Source organism: Amblyomma americanum, chromosome 5 (assembly GCF_052857255.1).
Source record: "Amblyomma americanum isolate KBUSLIRL-KWMA chromosome 5, ASM5285725v1, whole genome shotgun sequence".
Taxonomy (NCBI): domain Eukaryota; kingdom Metazoa; phylum Arthropoda; class Arachnida; order Ixodida; family Ixodidae; genus Amblyomma; species Amblyomma americanum.
This window is the reverse complement of record NC_135501.1, coordinates 48,881,681-48,902,861: the sequence shown is the minus strand read 5'-3', so window position 1 is coordinate 48,902,861 and position 21,181 is coordinate 48,881,681. Positions and strand designations below refer to the sequence as shown.

The window sequence follows — 21,181 nt, the reverse complement described above, 5'->3', positions numbered from 1 at the left end:
TGTGCCGTTGCATTTGATGTCGCAGTTTTTTGAACTTGTGCCAAGTTGTGCAGTTATCAGAGTTTACAGCAGGACACTCAGTGCTCTAAGCGTCGTGATTGTAGCTAAGAGTCATTTAATATTTGGAGCAGATTTACGCGCGGTATCGTTCGAAATGATACTGTGTCGCGCTTATGAAATGTTAACTTATTCACAAAGCACTACATGACGCTTGAAAGATTATCTTTATTAACAGAAGCAAGAGCATCAAACCAGACAAATCTTATAATTAAGAAGTATGGACACAATATGGATACATTGGATTCTTTTTCTTCCCTCAACCCTTTAGCGCCTGTCGCAAAAATACATATAGTGTAAAGAATGGACTCCGAATTTTTCATCGGTCTCTTCTTAGCGTGGCTGAGGACATCCGGGCCGTCGACCTCCGCAAACAATCATGCAGTAACATTGGGTTTCGAAGTAGTTGCCTTTGCTGCGGCAGCCGCCGTAGGTGAACTGTCGGCAAGTATTGCTGCTGGCGTCGTAGTAGAATCGGAGGAACCTCGCCTTGCAAGGACCAATGTACAGCGGCCCCGTGAATACGCCTACGCCGGATCCTGAAAGTAGTGAATAATTTATTTGCATAAGTAAATAGCGAACTATGAGAAATTTCAGTACGAAGCCTTGAAGCACCACTTTTTTAACTCATTCAAATGTAATATTCTTGGAGATCAATTTTAATTTGAGGCAACTGTGTAAAATTGCAAGGTACTGTTATAGAAATACTTAAAACAATGGGTGATTCTTCCCATGCGCACGCAAACCTTTCTTTTAACGTTCGTGCTTCGCTAGAATCGAGTAGTTCAAACTGCAGAAGAAATCCATTGTGGAAGGTTTTTGACGATAGCCAAAACGCCTGCCTTGTGGAGATCCGCGCGATTATTTATAGTTATATCAGCATAATAATAATAATAATAATAATAATAATAATAATAATAATAATAATAATAATAATAATAATAATATCACCGCTATATTCCGAGCTCCAATGAGGCGCCTAGATCACATTCATCATCCGGCCGCTACGTCCGCTCAGGAAAAAAAATTTTCTCACATGGACACCTATTTACGTTATATGTTAGCAATGCCATAGCATTGTGAGCTGTTCGTGTCTTTAGGTCGAATTCAGTATGATTCTTTCATTACCCTCAAGTGTCTAGAGGAGGGGACACCGACGCAATGAAAATACTTCGAAGTTTATGTTTGTAACTTCCGATGTCTTCCGGTCCAGTGACATCACGTCCTATCCCGGGAATTAAGCGACCAACGACGCATTTTTTTCTATGAGGCTTCTAATTTTATCATCTCTGTCGAAAGCCGTGACCGATTTTTCTACATTTTTTCATTCATCACTCCAACTGGCTTGTGAGCGCTACACGCCTCCCTTTATTTCATTTACTATAGTCTGTTTGACAATAATAGGGAAACCGTTATTCGTTCTTTGCCGAATATGCTTCGCCCGGGCTCATATAAGTTTGATTTGAGCTAGATTATGACTTTCTGCATTTTATTTTGTTTCCTACATGGTTGTATTTTCGTCTCAAGAAGTTTATATTAATTTCAGTGCCTTCACAGTCCGGAGAGGGTTATGAAATGGTAAGAGGAAAAGCAAAAGAAAAAAAAACACAGATTGGTTTATGGTTTGTGGTTTATGGGGGTTTACCGTCCCAAAGCGACTAAGGCACAAATAACAGTACAAAGTGCGGATTAGGTACCTAAAAAATATTGCATTAATGCAAAAGGTAGTCAGTAAGTGTTGTCTTGAAGTCTCGCGCATCTACAATTGAGACAACGAAAGGGGACGGCGGTCCCACTCGGTGCAACATTTTAGCAGAAATGAGTTCAAGAGATCATTAGGACGGCAACAGGAAATGGTGACCTTAGGCCGGTGGTCAGTGGGTATGATAAGTACGAAGTACAGAAAAGAAGTCACATTTTTAACGACGGGCAAAGAAAAACTTGTTCTTTCTATTCTTTTTACTATTCTAAAGATTGCGGTGCTGCTGCGAAAATAAGTTTAAGCTTTTTCTTATCTTTGAAGTTTCATCCTTTCAGGTGAAACCTCAGCTTCAACTTCGAATCCAGAATGAATGCTAAATACGCTCTCACCCATTCTTTCTTTGCCGATTACATTTTTAGTAGCCGGTTGTGCGATACATAGTTTGCTTTTTAGGTTCTTTTGTTATAACTTGCAGTACCTCACTTACGTACTCTTATTCTATTCTAAGAAGAGAAAACTCCTTTTTTATCTCGGTTATAATGTCTCAGCTTACACTCGCTACTGTAAGCTTAAGGCCCTGAATGACGGGCTGAATTTTCTATGCCCTGCATTTACAAGAACAAATAAAAGCTTCCCAGGCAACTTCATATAGCCTTCGAAGGGCCATGAAAGAGAAAACTTTGCAACGGCCTCGGCGGGCTCTGTGCGAAGCCTTCACGGGCTAGGGGGTGTGTTGGGGAATTTTCTCCTCTCCACCTGTCGAGCATCTTTATCTGCCACTTCTCGTACCCACTTGTATGGCACAAAAGCAACCTGTTTGCCGTTGTCCACTGCATGCTTACCTATAGTAGGCATGCAGTGGACAACGGCAAACAGGTTGGGCCACCTTCCCTGGAACGTATTCTTATTCGTGTTCTCCATTTTCATGTCGAAACCTATGAGTGATGTGAAGTTCACTATGTTTTTATTCAGATATACAGGCACTTTAACATTGCCGAGAATACGCAAAACTCTAGTTGGTTGTATAAACAAAAATCAAATGCTTCTCAGGAAAGTATAAAGGTCAGAAAAAAGGCCGGTTGAATTAGTCGCATTTCGCCACAACCTGGCTGAGTACGGTTGCTTGGAGATTGGTTGAGTGCACAGTTCAAAAAGAAATTCTTACCTTCAGTTATTTTAGTATGATGAAGTGATTAGATCACATTAGCAATTACGCAATTAAGCAGCTTGTAAGTCGCACCTCATAACTTTTCTTTAATGTTTCTAGTTTTAGATGTTAAGCCTCGATAAGGAAAAGAGGGATATTTCTATTCACATAAAACACCTGTTATTATGAAGCAATTGTGTGTGCACAACTACTGTTGTGTGGGGAACTCTCACTGCAGCATTCTAATTCTTCTGCATTTACCTGCAGGCCGTCCTCGCTGCTTGGCATAACAAATCTTTCTTCATCCCACAATCAATCTTGTTTTTCATTACGTGAGATATCGTAGCGCTTTGAGAAGTTTGACTCTACGGGTGCCTCCATGTCCTTAATTGTTTCTTTTTAATGTTCAAAGCCGCAATGTGCGGAAATTGTTCTATCATTGCTCAAAGCGAAACTGGGCTTCGAAAAGCTATTATTGTTTTCGAGATTAATATTCACCAGCTGTGAATTTTTCGTTACATCCAGTAATCTACCAACGACTGCAAAAGCCATTTGTTATAACATATGTAACAGAATAACACAAAGATATTCATTGGCTTGAAAAGCCAATGTTATGCGTCGAGCACTCGCAGTGCTGCATAAGGAAGTATTTTGGATATACTATAGAGACCCCAACCTAAAGTTTGCCGCGCGACGACAGCGCCGTGCTCCTCCCGTAGCGGCAGAATTCTGAAGCGTCGATAGGGCACGACGGCGCCGGGGCGCTCTGACTGGCCGTGTTCGCGTGCTGCGCGCGCTTTCTCCCTCCGCGTGCTCCTCGCGGCCGTCTCCTCGAGGGCGCGGCGGATGCGAGCACAGCCTGACGACTGCACAGTGCGCCGTTTATGTCCATCGCTGGGCAGTTTTTACGCGGTGATCGAAGTGGCACCGTGGTTGCATAAAGGTCGGGAAGCGTCTTGCTTGACTTGTGGGCTTCTATGAAATGACGCATTTGCTTACTGACGTGTGTGCTGTCAACAGAAATTACTCAGGTGGCAGGAATCGTTCAATGCGAAGTACCGGTGCATTATCGCGCGCTGCAGTATTGATTAAAAATAGTACTACTTATCCATCACCGGCGGCAACAGGACAGAGCGCTGGCGGGCACTTACTATATGTGCACATACTCGGCCGACACCATGTTAAGTGGCAGCGCATACAACTGCGAAGGCGAAGATGGCAGACACGATTCCACATGTGAACTAACCTTGTGTCTCTGTCGTACACACGAGTAGCAGTGTGGCTCTTCAAATTACACTGTAGCTAGACCATTGTTGTCCGTAACGCGTTACAAGTAACGGCGTTACCGGTAACGCATTACTTTTTTCGGCAAATTAGTAACGTAGTCGTTACCAATTCGGAACTGTAACGGGTAACGTACTTAAGTTAACATTTTTCGGTAACGGGAGGTGCCACGTTACTAGTTACTTTTTGTTCCAGTTGTGACCAACTCCGCCCCATTTTTTAGGAAAAAAGCGCAGAGCACCTAAAGTGATCTAAATAAACAAAATGCACAGGTGCTCCCGACAACCCGTGTTGGGGTTCGCATGCATGCAAGAAAACAGCTGCCCTTGACAACGCACCCTACTAAAAAAAGAAGGAATAGCCATAAAGAACAAAACACCTGCATGAACACGCATTCACACACTTGCCTTCACCTACCGCCCCTTCCCAAACCACTCTCACACACACAACTCTCTACAGAGTGGAAGCATGCCGGTCATTTTGGAACACCACATTTTTCAGAACAACTCTTAATTTGTTGAGAGTTCAGCGATGCTTTCTTTGTGAAGTTAGAATTGATGATGGAGTGTCATTTTGTGTTTAATGCCACGTTCATAAGATGGCTTTATCATGTAATACACAGTTAGAATCGAACACATGTAACTCTACAGGCATCTTTAGGCTACTATAACATTGCTAAGCTCCTGCACATTTGTGCAAAGTATTCTCGTTAAATGAGGATATCGCGTAAAACCGTTGTTTAGGCTAGTTGTTATTTGGGAAATGTGAGCTTTATAAAATTGTTATCGTAAGTTCTTAAGGTGACGAAAACTTAACATTTATGGCCATGAAGTAACGGCAAAGTAACGTAGGGTACTTTTTTCGGTAACGGTAACGATTACGCGCTACCTTTTTTGTAGGTGTGACATTCCGTGTGTGCTACGAGGATCCACGTTCGACGGCGCGGCGTAGACGGAGACCCGTGACAGCGGCATCATCAATTACCCAGCCATGCTCTTTGAGTGACAACCAGAACAACCGGACCCGCCGCCGCCCCGGGGAAACAGGCTTTATCCTCCCCAATTTCTGGGCACATTCCACGACAAGGGAGCTGTCAGCGGGCCAGAGCGCGCCGTACCACAGCCGACGCTATGCGCTACCGCGAAGACAACATTCTTTCCCTCCTCCCTCTTTGTCGTGGGCTATCGCCGGGAAGGCACCCACAGCTTCCCAGAAGGGCCGTGACGGACACCTGTCAGACAGACAGGCAGTACTCGCCAAGAATGTGGAAAGACAGGCGCTAGTGAATTAGCTCCGAAGAGAGAGCCTGTGTATACTCTCACTTGAGAGAGAGTGGTGGCGTTTTTGTTGTTTATTTAGTTTGTATTGTTAACAGACTCTGGGTTCAAGGCTAAGCCCAACCCAAGGGGGTTGTCCCCATCTCGCATGTTATTTTGGATTGGAGAATTGATGCTTTGGGCGGGCCACTGGAAATGACCGCCCTTAGTCCTTTGTTAATCAAGTGCTTAAAAAAGCACATGTAAACGGATGCAGTCCTGTCTGAGCTGGGGCTCCATGCTTAGCATGTAATGTGATGCTACTTAGGCACTAACCTGCCCGGTCGATGAGTAAAGTAGTGCAAAGTTTGTTCTGTTGTAAAATTATGCTCTGCTGTCATCATCTACAAGCTCGCCTCCTGTTCATCTTCCAAGCCGAACGACACTAGAGGAAGGGTTTGTGAACCATCCTCGAAGAAACGGACGACTATTGAAATTCTACTGCATACTCGCTCAGGACGACATCGTTAGCGAAGAGGGCCTTCAGCGCCGAAGCCCGACGGCGTGCAGCTTCTGCCAGCAACCGCTCGAGCCCAACTCCGGAGCCACTCCATCGCCCCCATGAAGTCGTCGGCACGTAAGCTCGGACACCCCAGCCTCTGATGTATAACCTTAATCATGTGTAATTATTGAATATACCTGTTTGTTTAAACTGAGCCATACGGTGTCTCTTTGCCCTCCGTCCCGTGTGGACCTGCGCATTATGGGGGTCATCACATAGGTAACGCAGGGCGGTAACGCGCTCCAATTTTTAACGTAACCAGTAACGTATTTAGTTACTTTTTTCGGTAACGCCAACAACACTGAGCTTGACCTCGGGCGGCCGCGCAATAGCGTTACGTACCCCGTCGATGCGCATCAAAACTGAGTTGTGCCAGCGGTTTCTGAGTTTAACGTCCTATTTCTGTACATAGATTGTGCGCAAAGCCGTTTCTGAAAGGCTCCAGGTATTATTTTTAGATATCCGTATGGTAAATACGCCATATGCTGTAAATACGACCATATGGCAGAAGCGGCTAAGCAAGCGCGACACCGGTAGGAACGGCAATGCGTTACCATATTGGTCGCATCAGCCGCACGCCCATGCTAACACCCTCAAAGCTCAACAGAATGGGATTCATTAATACGCACATATATTGCGAAATACGCTTTCGTATTTCGCACAAATCTAAACGCGGCGCGATTTGATCTGTGACACTGGGGTGACCAGAATAGCGCCAAATCCATTGAAACACCGCGCAAAGGGAAAAGAAAAAGGCGAAACGCATTCCTGCCGCAGCTTCGTTGGAAGGTAGGCTAAATTTCAGTTTTCACTTCGTACAGCACGTGGTTATGCGCTCTGGGCACAAAACTAGGGCGTGACGAAAGCAGCGCCCTTTTGGACTCTTTGCTTGACGTTGCGCACAGGAGCTGCTGCCTCTCTAAACCACGAAAGCGCGCGCAATATTTTCGGAGCAGTGTCAAAGCGTGCGGAAACCCCTCGAGCGGGCGCGCTCTTCTCTCACAACGGCATCCATGCGCGAGCGGAGAGCGCATAGCGCGCGCGAAGCAAGCTCCTCTCTCAATAGCGCCGAAGCGCGAGCCAGAAATGAACGAGTGCGCGCGCACGAAACTCGTTTCTTCACGTGCGGGCCAGGCAACGCACACAAGTCAGTGGCAAAGCTCGTCGTCCTGCCCGATCAATTAGGAGGAATCGCTCGAAGAGGGCGCTGTTCACTGGCGTCCGCAGCGTTCTTCTTGTGGCTATGTGGGGGGAATGTGCTCGATTTCTGCCACCCATATCGCGGGGGCACAGCTTGGAGCGGGGATGGGGAAAGGGGGATGTGGGGAGGGCCCAGGTTGTGTCCCCTATGGACCTCCTTCACCCCGCGACGTCACGAAGATGCGGTGGCGCTGATGTTAGCAGCGACTTTCGCATGGTAGGCAAAACAGGTTCCGCTTGCCTGTGCCTAACGCAGCTGCCGCAGTTACCGGCGGCTGCTTCAAGCCTGTGCACTGCAGAAGCAGCATATATTGACCAGCTGCGTCACTGCTGGATCCGCGTAGTAGCATAAAAAATATTAAATTAGCCTCGATAGGTTTCTCGCACATAAATGCCGCATTCGAAAACTGGCTAACAGGCATTGGGCCACGGTAGTAAAGCGCGTAGTCTGGGAGTCGATAGGCACTGCCACTCAATGCACTTAATAGCATGCAAGTTACTGCGTTCATTCACCTGAACTTCAGAATAGTAGGCTAATAATTGCTCAAGGAAAAAAAAGGACATATGTAGCTGCACACGTACTTTTCACCTTGAGCCGGAGTGCACGGGGCGCAGACAGGTTCACTCGCCCCCAAGGAATGCGTTTTTTTTTTTGTTAATAGCACACCATGTTTAAATGGCGCGTTTTGTGACATTTAATAGTTACTTGAAACTGTTTCTTGATATGACGACGTAATTATTTCATTCGAGTAGAAAGAAGTCTGGTAAGTTGTGCCAATCTTGCGCGGTCGCGTTGGTGTGCTTAGAATAGCGTATCTTAAGTGTGCTAAACGCCATATGCTTTTTCATTGCATCATGCATGTGTCATGTTTCATGAGTTAATACATGATCGCGAAGCTTGTTTGGAAAGAAGCAGCCGCAGGCGTGCTACCAACAGACACGTGGCGAGATTGAGAGGGGACGCGGCATGAAAAGTGTTTTCGTTATCCATGCATGCGATATGTAACTAAACTTGGTGAAAATATGAAATTCCTACGCTAGTTTCAGTCATTCCTTTTATTTATAGCTATACCTGGTGCAGTTCTGGGTAATTATTATTAACACCGTCGCAAGTCCCCCAAGCTACGTCTCAAATAATTGAGTAGATAGTGCGCAGGTATTTTATGCCAGCATGTGCATAAAGCCCTGTTCTGCATGATGACGCGATTAGTTCTTTTTCTATATGATCAGTACTTATGCATGCATAGTTATATGAAAACGTTTCTTACAAAAAATAACTAACACAATACTGCATGTGTAGGGAAAAAAATCGAGAGATTTATTACGCTGCTCAACGTCTCAGGAACAGTTTGCGACAAATGGAATCATTTGATTTTCATGCGAATTACGAAGGTGAGTGATCCAGTCGCAGAAAATGTGAGAGGTCAGAAAACGAACCTTAAAGTTTATTCCCTCGTTTATGGCATCTTCGCTTGCACTTTGGTCAAAGAAATGCGGCACTGAAATCAAAGAAATTACCTCACAATTTTTGACGACCACACTTCTAAAAAGCGTAATTTATAAATTTGTACTCAATATTTTGCTATAATTTTTCGTCACGAAACTAGACTTCAGGGCTAGGGAAGAAAATAATTCTAGGAATCAAAAATTTTCCCCAAATTGACCAGCTTAACAAGAGGACAAGTCGGCCTGGCTGGTGCGTGGTCATGCGGCTAAAAACAGCGCTAAGCGAGACAGGAGATCGGGGACACGACGCTGTCCCCACATTTCGCGCAGCGCGACACGTACGTATGTCAGCTAGCAGACGATGAGCGCATGTCTGCTCCGACGAAACAACGCCAGCACTTCCCCTCACTGCTGTCCCGAAGTAAAATCATTCCGGCTAGTGCAGAGTGTCAAAACTTGTTTTATTCAATGTCTACCGCATAAATAAGCGGCAGGAACGCTTTCTACATGTTTACTACTAACCATATATACAATACACAGTGGCAAACTATTCCTCTTTATAGGCCGCACGTGGACAACGCGAGCTCGTGTACTTCGACAAATTACTAAGTTGGAAGCATCGACCATTGCTATGATTCGCAGAAACTGGAAACGCGCCTACAAGCCTTGAAAACCCGCGCACAACACCTATCCGCGACGCCACTCCCCGACCTTTTGCCTACCACGAGCTCGCTAGCGACTGCAGCGCCACCTCGTTTGTTTACAAACATGCAGGAGGTCCATAGGGGCGCGCCGCTCGGCCGATCGGCCTCCTCGCTAGGCGGCCCTCTCCACGCCGGAGGAGAGGGCGAGCTCTCCCCCCTGCCCAGGCGCCATCCTACTGGCTGCCGCACCGGCTTCTCTCTACGAATCGAGAGTGCCCCCAGGAGGTCCCGCCTCCCCGGAAAAATCCAGTTCTCGGTGGCCTGACAGTTGAACATCAGCCGCCGTACGGAGCGCCTGCGCCCGGGCACACTCTGCTCCTTCGCGGGGCACCCGCTGCCTGCAGCGGTGCCACGCATCCCCTGAGCCATGGAGGCTGCTACGAGCCAGGCCCAAGCTGATCCGGCGACCATCGGTGCCTCCCGTCGCAGCTCCAGTGTGGGGTGTGACCCACACATGTTCCTGTGGCACCTGGAGGCCAGTGTCCAGTCCCTCCTGCAGGAACACCAGCAAGGACGCCGGATGCTGGATGCTGCCTCTCAGGCGCCAAGACCACGCAGCCCGTCACCTCCTGCATCCACCCAGTGGTCCCCAGCGCTGACCAGACTGCGCTCGAGGGCGGCAGCTGCCTTCCTGAAGACCGCGGAGCCGGCCCCGGTTCCGCAGCGCAAGAAGAGAAACGCAAGAGGGACAAGAACCCCCTCTTCCGCAACAGAGCCCCAGCCCGGCAGTGAGCTCCCAACTCCGGGGCCTCTTCAAGAGACTCCCGCTTCCCTGGAGGAGTCTTCCACCTCCTCGCAGCTACCATCGACTCCTGTGCTCACCGAGTCCCAGGACTCCGGTTCGCCCGACGCCACGGAGGAGAGCTGCGAGGTCTTGGCACACAATACAGGGGACCAACCAGCGGACCCCACCCTGGACCCATCACCGAGCCGTCCCACATCTGAGGTACCCCCTCCCCCAGCAGAGGGGGACACTGAAGAGGGTTGGACTTTGAAGGTACCGCGAAGGAGCCGACGTGGGCCACGCCGCCCCCCTTCCCCCTGAGGCAGTGGACAACCTGGTGGGGACCATACTGTTCCGGCCACGGGGAAAGAGCGACACCTTCCAGCACCGCTGCAAGTTCCAGGTTGCAGCGGAGCTGTCCACCACACCAGGCGTCGCCTCCGTGCGGGTCAACCCCTCACGAAATGTGGTTGCCGCGGACACAGTTACCGAGGAGGCCCTGGCAGCTCTCCTTGCCATCGAATCCCTTGTCGGGATGGAGGTGCGAGCCCGACTGGCTGCAGACAAGGGCGCCTCCACGGGCTTCATTCACGGAGTGCCGGCTGACCTTGGGGACGCCGAGCTGCCTTCAGCGCTGGAAGCACCAGTGCCTATCCTGGAAGTTCGGCGCGGCCAGGGCACCACCCTGCAGGTCCGGCTTGGGGCGCCGAAGCCACCGTCCCATGTGGCCATCTATAAACTACGCTTACCAGTGTGGCCAGCCCTGCCCCGCCCCATCCAGTGCGGCCGCTGTGGCCGCCTCGACCACGTGACGGCCAGCTGCACCCACCCCAGGCGCTGTCGCCGCTGCGGCCGACAACACGGGACTGGTGCTTGCGACGCCTCAGCAGCACGCTGCACGAACTGCGGCGGAGGCCACCCGTCTCACAATCCGGCCTGCCCACGTTGGCAGGAAGAACGACGCGTGGCTGCTGCGGTTGCAGCTGCCGCTGTACCAGTCTCGAGGAGGGCCATCCGGTCGGACATCCGGACCGGGCAGATATCGTATGCGCAGGCTGTCAAGAATACAGCGGCTGACCCACCCGGGCCACATGTGCAGTCCCTCCAACACGGCCCAGGACCTACCCACTCCCAGGCTGGTCCCGTTCCTCTCCTCTTGAGTGGCCAGTTGGACCAGCTGACGCGGACCTTGGCGGCCACCCTCCAGGCCCTCACGCATTTCCTGCCAGTAGCCCACCAACCATCACTGGGCATGGCGCAGGGCCCGCTGAATCAGGCCAACCATCATGGCTAGCACCCCGCAGTTTGTTCCCAGAGCACGGGTTCTCCAGTGGAACTGCCCGGCTCTTCGACCCCGCCTGTCCGAGCTCCATGACCGCCTACAGCTGCAGGAGTACGATGTCCTGGCCCTCCAGGAGGTGTACGTGCAACGGGACAAGCTACACCTGCCAGGGTACATCGGATATGGCAGCAGGACATCCTGCCAGCAGTCCTCCTGTCGGGCTGACCCATGCTTGGAGGACAGCCATCCACCCGGATCCTCCCGAGCAGCCATCTTCGTCCGCAGGACTCTTGCCCAGGCGATTTTGGTGAGTGATGCGGTTGTGGCCCCCATGGAGTTCGTCTGCGTAAGGGTCAGGCTGGGTCGAGTTGACACAGCTGTGGCAAGTGTATATGTGCGTCCCCAGGCTCCTTGGGACGCCGAATTCTTGCCGCAGCTAGTCAGTCTCATTGGCGGCGACTGTTTGCTCTGCGGGGAATTCAACGCGGCTCACCCGCGGTGGGGATCCCGCAGGGCGGATCGTCGCGGCCGGCATCTAGTTGGGGCTCTTCGCGGTACTTGGCTACATGTTTTGAACACTGGGGTCCCCACGTTTGTCCGTCGGGGGGGGGGGGGGGGGGGCGTCCGCACATGCATTGATCTATCCATTGGGACCCCCCGATGTGTTTATGGATGGCACCCCTCGGCGGACACCTGGGGCTCGGACCACTACCCTATCACTCTGGCTCCTAAACCGGGCAAGAGAGTGGATGGTCGAACCTGCAGAGTGGTCCACTGGGACAAGTTTCGGTACCTCCTCCGCAGCTTCTCCCTGCAGGACGACATCCTGACCCATGTTGCCAGGTGTGCGGAAGCTGCCACGATTTGCTGCGAGGTCCCCCCATGGTCAGCCCATCCCGGATCTCCACCTCCTCCAGCTGCGGGCACAACGGCGCCAGGCAGAGCGGAGGGCGCTCCACACAGATCAATCCGAGCATTGGACCCTGCACAACCGGCTCGACGCGAAGTGCCGCTGGTCTCACAATCGACGCCGCAGAGAGTCGTGGGAGGTCATCTGTGCTTCCCTGGTGGCCGCCAGGGGGAGTGCCAGGGCGTGGCGTCTGTTCCACTCGCTGCTGGAGCCTCCCATACGACGGGCCCCCTACCTGGCCATCGCAGTGGAAGGGGGTCTCACCTACCAGCAGCTGGCTGACAAGCTGGAAGGGGCCCTCCTCCTCCGGGAGCCTCCTCCTGCAGGGCTGTACCCAAGGCGGAACCGCATCCAGCCAGCCTGCAGACACGCGGCTAACATCACGGCTGTCTGCTCCACGGCCCTCACGAGCGTGCTGAGCCCCATGCTGTTCAACTTGGTGATGGCCCAGCTGCCTCCCAGACAGCCTGAAACTTCCCGTCAGCATTGCCATCTACGCGGACGACGTTGCCCTTTGGTGTCGCGGACCACGGCGCCAGAGGGTTCAGGTCATCAGGAATGTACAACGAGCCATCACCAGGGTCAGTTCCTACCTGGAACGGGTTGGCCTGCAGCTCTCCCCCACCAAGTCGGAGGCCATGCTGCTCAACATCCGGCCAGGAGCACGCCCGGGGAAGACGTGCCTCAGCGTCGCAGGACGGGAGCTCCCATGGCGGCACTCCTGCCGCTACCTGTGCCTCCTTATTGACCGCCACCTCACCTGGCGTCCAGCAGTCAAAGCATTCTGCCGACAGGCAACCAGGGTCCGTGGCGCCATTTGGAGTCTCCAGGCTGGGGGGAACGGCGTCACCCCACAAATGGGGCTCCGGTTCTTCCAGGCCATGGCAGGGGCTCAGTTCCTGTATGCCCTTCCGCTGGTTCAGATGACCATCCACCAGCAGCTGGCCATCGAGCGATCCCAGTGGGCTGCAGTCCGTCTGTGTCTGGGACTTCCCCGTGGCTCCCAGGTCCCGACAACACTTACAGAGGCCGGCGTGTGGCCCATGATGCTGCAGGCCCAGCGGACGGCGCTCCGCCATGCCGAGCGACTGCACCTCGCCCCGGACGGACGTCCCCTCCTGGAGCGCCTCCTCGGCCACCCTCATTCGCGAATGGGGAAGGTTGCCCAGGAGCTCGAGCAGCTGGTGGGTGGACAGCCAGAGCACCTTCCTCCCCCTCCACGACCGGACCTGGGCCACCTATTCCGGGTGCTCATGCCACCACGGGGCGCCAAGCCGGAGCGCCTCACCCCTGCAGTTGGCCTCCGGCAGGAAGCAGCAGCGATCCTGGAAGAGGACCTGGCCGGCTGCACGCAGCTATACATGGACGGGTCGGTCCTCATGGGCGCCTGCCCGTCTGCTGCGGCTGCCTGCACCGCACCTTCGTTGGGAGAAAGCCGGCAGGCCAGACTTCCGTTCGTGGCCAGCTCGACTACAGCAGAGCTGGCAGCCCTCCACCTGGCTGCCGACATCCTGGAGTACCACCCCGCACTGCAGTCTGCAGCCATTCTGAGCAACTCCAGGGTTGCCCTCCAGCTTCTGCAAGAGCCACGGAGCCGGCTGCCCGTCGTACGCAAGCTGGCCGCCAGACTGGACAACATCTGTTCCCGTGGCTGCTCACTCTCCCTGGCATGGATCCCCAGTCACGTCGGAGTCCCAGGCATTGAGGAAGCAGATGCCCTGGCCAAGGCTGCCCACGGAAGCTCTACCCCCAGCTCTACCGCTGTGGTGCCCCTGGATGTTGCCAGAACCGTCACGGAGCGGCAGCTACTAATGGAGCATCCAGACCCCAGGCTTGCCCAGGGGACACCCCCTCAACGCATGCCAGATAAAGGGCTCACCAGACGGCAGAGGTCCCTCCTTCTCCGGCTCCGCATCGGATGCTCCTGGACCGGGGCTAGGCTCCATCGCAAGGGTTTGGCCTTCACGGCCAAGACCTGAGCCTTTCATCTGACTTGGCCAGTGTCCTCCTCTTCCCCACCGGTCCCAATGCTTCCAAGGCGCTCCGGACTCTCCTCGCCTTCCTGGAGGAGACGGGCCTGGACGACTATTGCTAGCCCAAAGCAGCTGACTGACTGTCTGATACGACTGCGTCTTCCGCATCTCTATACTCCCCCCTTTCTCTCCTTCCTTTGAAACTCTACCTATCCTTCTCCTCTCTATCTGCACGCCGGCAGTGGTGGTGGTGCGTTGACATCAGTCACAGGTCCGTGCACTTTCCTCTTCCCCTTTCATCCACTTACTACTACTACTATACTATATTGACCAGGAAGTAAAACAGGCAAGCACGGGTTAGAAGTAATATCAACTTTAACTTCATATTTCATTCAAAAGATTTTCTTTTGCACCTATTACCCGTGCTCAGTGTTTTTGATGGCCTTTATGTTGTGATCCACGTAAACGACTGCCACTTACCGGGAAGCCGGCCCTTCTTCTCACCGACGTTCGCCTTCATGTTGCTGAATGATGCGAGAGGCGTTTCGTTCACTGCAAAGAATACAGCTGTTACTGCATTTGCCTATTCGGAGAAATCTTTGAATGATGTTTGAAGCTAGGATCGCAAAACAAAACAGTCAGCCAATATCAGTACCTCGTTAAATCATTCCTCCGGCTAATAAAGACGGCAGGTTTGCACGTGGTCCTTAATACTGTCAAGCTAATAAAGATTGTAATCCAGCAAACAAGCGCGAAACACGTTAGCATAATTTTTTTAGAGGCAATTTCTCAAATTCAGTCGTGAAATAGCACGGCACTTTCTCATCCCTTCGCTTGCTTCGTTCGTCATAAAGTTTCAAGGTACAAAACAGCACTTTCTGCATGACAGCTTGGACACAGGAGCAATGTATGAAACCTTTTTGTAATGATTAGCAATTTTTAAAGCAACACTGCCAACCCAAAATACTTTTCATTGCTATATGTGAAGTAGCAATTCTCCTCAATTCTCTTTAATATAGTATGCATAGTTTCAGTATGTACTGCAATAATTATTGAAAAAAACATTTGACTTGAGTTACCACAGCCTTCAATATAAGCCCACTAGTGAAGATAATTTTTTAGCGGCTATTTCATCTTTTAATACAGATCGAAGGGAAGTCTTAAATTTTTGCTGACCTCATACCTTCTAAGAGATGTTGCGGTAATGTGGAATGTAGCCAAGAAGCAAAAAGATGTATACTGCTATGCCGTAGATAAATACTTCGCGGAAGGCGCATGTCTAAGCTTTGAGTACGGTTTTGGAGTCAAAGTCGTTTCTGAGGTAGAGATATTTTCTAATTTTAAAATCGATTATAATTTAGAACTCATAGTTCAAGGTTTCGTAACACGCCTTCCTCAGTGAGCAGAGCTAGTTTTTTTTTTATGCTGGACAATCTTATACTGAAAAATTTGAAAGTTCTAAGCACCAGATAACCGCTCAGCGACCAGCCTTGCGTGCAACTACTTCCGCGTTCATTTCTGATGGTGTAAACGTGATAATCATAGAGGAAGTGCATGATGGTGTGTAACTCTTATGCATAGCTTTCGTAATGTTGGATAAAGTCACAAGGGAAGTGATTGCCCTTAGCAATTTCCCATAAGAAATCTGAATGAGAACAAGCAGTACCCATCCTGTCGCTTGAAAAATTCCTGTTTTGGAAATGTGTAGATTATATCAACGAGCCTGGAATCACTTGCTTCTAGTGAGTGAAAATTAGTATATCTCCTCAAATTCTGTAAAAACGGCAGTAAACAAAAGAAGAGAAAACAATTTTTCCAGAAGGTGAGAAAAAAATTGCCAATGTCGTGTTTGTAAGTATAAGGACAATGCATTATTTGATTCCTTCGCGCTTGAACAGCTTTATATTTGAGACATTTTCTAGTCGACTATTCTAAATGTTTTTCAGTGAATAGTTCTTGAGCCCATTTAAACCCAAATAGGCTAACGTTTGATATACAGTGTGCCAGCACAACCATCAAACATCCTTTATTGCCTGTATTTCTCCCTAACTTGCTTTATATAACAAGTTACCGAAGCAGCTACCCAAGTTACCCAAGTGTATCCTATTACGCGGTAGCACCTATCACGCAATTAAATCAGCGCCCCACGTTAAATATTTGTACAATTACGGGTAGAAACTCACCTGTGTTTGGAGTGCAAGTCTTTTAGCAGTCCTCCTTGTAGAGGTATCTGTTCTCGTTGCCACCGCAGCCTCCCTAGTAAAAGAGCTCGCACTTGCCACAATCCGTATTGAACTACCACCTTGGTAGCTTAGCCTTGCAAAGTCACTTTTCCGCTTTTGCAGTGCACTGTTTGTCAACATTTGTAGCGGCTGCAGAGGGAAAAGTAAAAAGTGTTTGGTTTGAGCGTTGCCTCAACGCATTTGAGGCAATGCATTGCCTCAAATGCGAGTACTATATTGACAGGAATAAGAAGAAAGAGCAGTGCCGTCCTTTCCTCCTTCTACTGTTGTTATCGGGCGAGCTTCCGATAGGTTGGCTCGTGAAATTGTAGAGGCTCTTAAAATTAGTCCCACGGAAGGCTGCGTGAGTAAGGCTTCGGTGGCCCTTCTCAAAAAAGAACTCGCCTTTCTCCGCAATGGATAGCCTGCTTTTGTTGTTCAATTCCGATTAATTCTGATGAGATTTTGCATGTGCCTATCCTTGATGCAATTTTTACTGTGTCTATGTGCGTGCTCGTTTCTTCAAACACGTGATGTTCTGGATTTTGTACGCTTGCGCCCTCTCTGCTTCTTAAGGCGGTGTACCATTTCAGAAAATACAGTTGCATGTTCGTGCTCGTCTGTGTGTGCGTGTTTCTCCCTCCCCTCCTGTGTTATTCTGCGCAAAGTTTTTTTAAATATGCCACATTTGATTTGTAGCTGTTGAAGACAGTAGAAAAAATGAACGGTATAAACAAGTGTTTTCAAGGTGCGACTTCTTACTAGCTTTGCTGATACTGCTCATTTTAATGAGAAAGCACTAATCTGGAGGTTCAGAGCCGTGCAAAATTATTCCTTGCCGATTTATGTATGGAGACTCAGAGCCTAGTCAAAAGAATTTACATCAATATCTACGACTGGGAGTCGAACCCATCGCGGTGCCACGAGACAGGGTCGCTGTGCAAGGCCAGGAGGCTACCGCCGCAGCCGAGTATGCATCGTGCTGTTGTCCTCAAGAGGATAGGCATATACCCATTGCGGGGGATTGGCCAAGACACAGGCGGCGACACGTCTCGCGTTAAACTGCTCCACATTCTTGCGCTGTGCATTTCTGAGCGCCATCTTCATATACTTCCACCTGCTCCATCGCGGGACAATGCCCGCTCATTGCCGTGCACAATTCCGCGCTTCCACACTGATCCGAATGTAGTGGACTTTTTGTTTTGGCGATAGAACAGCAAACTATGGTCGCGGCTCACTGGATTTGTAACATCTTCCTAACGAACAAAACGCGCGGTTTTGACTTGAAATCATGATACAATATTTTATCATTGCAATATTTAAATGGCGCTATGACTTCACACATCACTAGATCTGCTCTTGTAACAGGCAGGTTTCACCTTATTTTTAATAAATGCACTGATCTTCCTTGCAGTTTCCTTTCTGTACATTTCGGGCGTTTAACATAAAAAATTAGCAGTGGCTTAGCTAGACTATGCCAGGATATACGCAGCAAATGCTAAAGCATAGCATGGTTAGTCTTAGTTAATCTTTATTGCAAGTCCAGGTTTGTCTGGTTGTCTAGCTATGTTAGCCTGTTATACTTACCGGCACAGGCTGCGGCTCCTTTTTTGCATTCTTTATATGTTGCCCCAACATATTTTACGTCAAGTTATGTTGTCGCATTAAAGACGACACAATTGTGGTTGCGGCGCACGCGAGCTCTCCATTTCAATCCTCCGACATGTTATCAGGCATGCGACGCAGCTAGCGAAGCGAGCGAAGGCGAGCGCAACGACGAGGAATGCGGTGTGACGTCATAGCAAACGGCGCCAGCGGCAAACCGCGCAATGTGACTTCATGCCAGATGGCGCGGCCAGCGTGCAAAACACAGTAACCGTCTCACATATCTCGGTGGACGCCCGAACCGCGTCGTAAAAAAGAGTTAAAGCAGGGACGGCAAGAAGAACGCGTGGTTCGGGTGTCTACCGAGGTATGTGAGGCGGGCGTTGTGACGTCATGTGCCTTCTCGGAGTGCGGCCACGGTGAAATCGCAAGTTTGCGGCCAGTAAAGCTTTCGCTTTAAAAACTGAAATGGGAGTTATATTCTGCCTACATTAAAATACCGCACTGAACACAAGGTGTAAAAGGCAGCAACCTGCTGAATGTTCTACCGGCATAGTATGTAATGCGGTCGTTATTAATGTAGAAACAAGATGGCAAGACGTTTCTCCTTGCTACTCTACTTGTTTTTGAGTTGGAGCATATCACTAACCTTTTAATTGGACTCTACGTTTATAACAAAAGAGGGGAAATGGTTCATGTTTCATGAAACGTTTAGCGAAAATCTGTAGACATGAAATGTGTACGTATTGAAGAATTATTCGGAAGGTGCGTAAAGAGACCAAAAGCGTTTTTTCAGCTGCGTTAAAACACAAATTCTTTTTATTACCTGAGAATAAAGCTCTTATTGCGTGGTTGCTTTAGATACTCCTACACACTATTAAAGATAAGTTTACAGCAATATTTATAAGGGTCAAAAACTTTCAAAGTTTACCAACCATAGCACCTCTTGTATGTACATTCATTCATATTTTTGAACCATATAAGGATACAATGCCTCGGCAATACTGTTCACAACGAGTTTAAAAATATTAGTAGAACTGGATTAGGAAGAGTTAGGGATACACCTTGGTAATATTTATATTTCTTGATGAAATTACCTTGGTAAACAAACATGGGGACGAATAGCAAAGCAGTATCGAAGACATACAGAGGGAAAGCGCAATGTTTGCTCTAAAAACAATATGGCGATATATTAAAGTATTTCCACTACACTCGGAAAGAGGCAACAGTTTACGATAGGCAGCGAAGCATTGCAAGTTCTTTTAGAATATATGTCCTTTTGCTATTTAATAATTGTTGGTCCACACCACGGCAGTGAATTATCTAGGAAGATAAGAATAAATTGCAATTGGCAGGTAAGAAACAGGAAGAGAGTACCGTGCGGATTCGAATGGATGGTTTGCGGAAGCACGTGGGAGCAACTGGCTGAAGGCACTGTTATATTGAAGCCAGTGGAAGACGCCCAACCCTTCGGAGCCCTGAGCTGTGGGCCCACCCACATGCGCTGCTGCTGCCATCCCTAATAAACGTTGACTCACTCACTCACTCGCGCAGTCACTCCATTCGCCGTTAACGGCTGATGATGGGGATGACAACATGATAATGATGAGGATGCATTTAAATATGAGGTTGTTTTGAGTATGTAAAAGTTAACAATAAAAACGGAACCTTTAGCTTCTTGATTGTGCTTATCTTGGAGATATGTGCCACAAAATATAGGCCTTTTGAAATCCGATCAGAGCGTCTCTATTTTCTCATGCGACTAGTAGTTTGCCCCCCAGCTTGGCTGATGACAGGATGGGATGTCCGCGAACAGCTCTGTTAGTAATTTTTCTGAGCGTTGAAAGCAAGTGCTGCAAAATTAACGCACACAAGTTTTCACAAAAACGACGCCTGCGCGTCCTCGAGATAGGCTAGGTATGTGCTTTCGCTTGGCTTCTTGGGAGACGAGCGCTTTAGAGGCTTTTTCTCTTGATCTTTCGAGACTCGTAAGGCACCAGGGAAAAATATATATATGTAGAAAAAGAAACATTCCCCTATGCACCTTAGTTTCGGTGACTGTTGGCGTCTTGTATATATATATATATATATATATATATATATATATATATATATATATATATATATATATATATATATATATATATATATATATATATATATATATATATATATATATATATGTTGTGTGTGTGTGTGTGTGTGTGTGTGTGTGTGTGTGTGTGTGTGTGTGTGTGTGTGTGTGTGTGTGTGTGTGTGTGTGTGTGTGTGTGTGTAAATGAGGCACTGAAAGCAGTGGACGGTCAAGTTTTGCACTTATGAGGACGCCAGAAAATGACTCCGCACATCACCGGCGAGAGGGACAGCCTTTCCATTAAATTTTTTGTGTGTTCACTAAAATTTCGAAGCTACAGCTTCACTAAGCTGTGTAAATCCGATTTCGCCATGCGTTGCCGGTTCACCTTCAAGTCAGCCAGATGTCAAGTGTGGCTACATGCTTTACCATATGTGGTCAACCATGGTGTCGCACCTCTTGATCTTTGATTTTTTGATTCGCCGGTTGAGGGCGGTAGAATGGGCCGCAGCGTTCATTGTCTGATGAACCTCTCGCGATAAATCATTAATATAAAAGCCACCTGCCAGGGTGGCAGGCTGGGTGCGCTGCCTATCCATTGTGCGGAATGTACTCAACGTTACAGAGGCCCAGCTACGTCTTGTTGCCCAATAAGCCTCAGCTTTCCCTCTCTAACCGGGTTCAGCAGTAAAACCGCAGCTAATTTTTTTCTGTCTAATGGCCACTCATTTGTCACACAAGGAGCTGGAAACTACTTTCATGAAAGACATGCTGCTGAGCTGCAGGAAAGGTGTTTGCGTTTTTCTGTTTGGAGAAAAAGTTTTGTAAATGCCGAATATTCGCGTGATAATTTAATGCGGAGCTCTAATTTCAACCAGCAACGTGCCAGCGTAACAATGATAACGTGTAGGTTCATTTCAAAAAAGGTTTTGTTGGTTTTCTTAGAACTTGTGCACAGGTAACTCGGTGGGCTGCAAGAACTATTACTGCAGGAAAGAAAACAGAACCCTATCTTCAAGAAGCAGAATTTATT

At 49.0% G+C, this 21,181-nt stretch overlaps 1 protein-coding gene across 1 annotated transcript; it reads right to left on the bottom strand.

The window, feature by feature from the left end:
* Positions 1-293: 293 nt before the first annotated feature.
* LOC144134675 (PI-actitoxin-Afv2b-like) lies at positions 294-16,614 on the bottom strand. Its single transcript, XM_077667530.1, has 3 exons — positions 16,431-16,614; positions 14,728-14,799; positions 294-596 (listed from the first exon to the last, which is right to left on the bottom strand). Exons 2-3 carry the CDS (start codon positions 14,765-14,767, stop codon positions 391-393), a joined length of 246 nt encoding a protein of 81 aa, XP_077523656.1. The 5' UTR covers positions 14,768-14,799; positions 16,431-16,614; the 3' UTR covers positions 294-390.
* Positions 16,615-21,181: the final 4,567 nt, after the last annotated feature.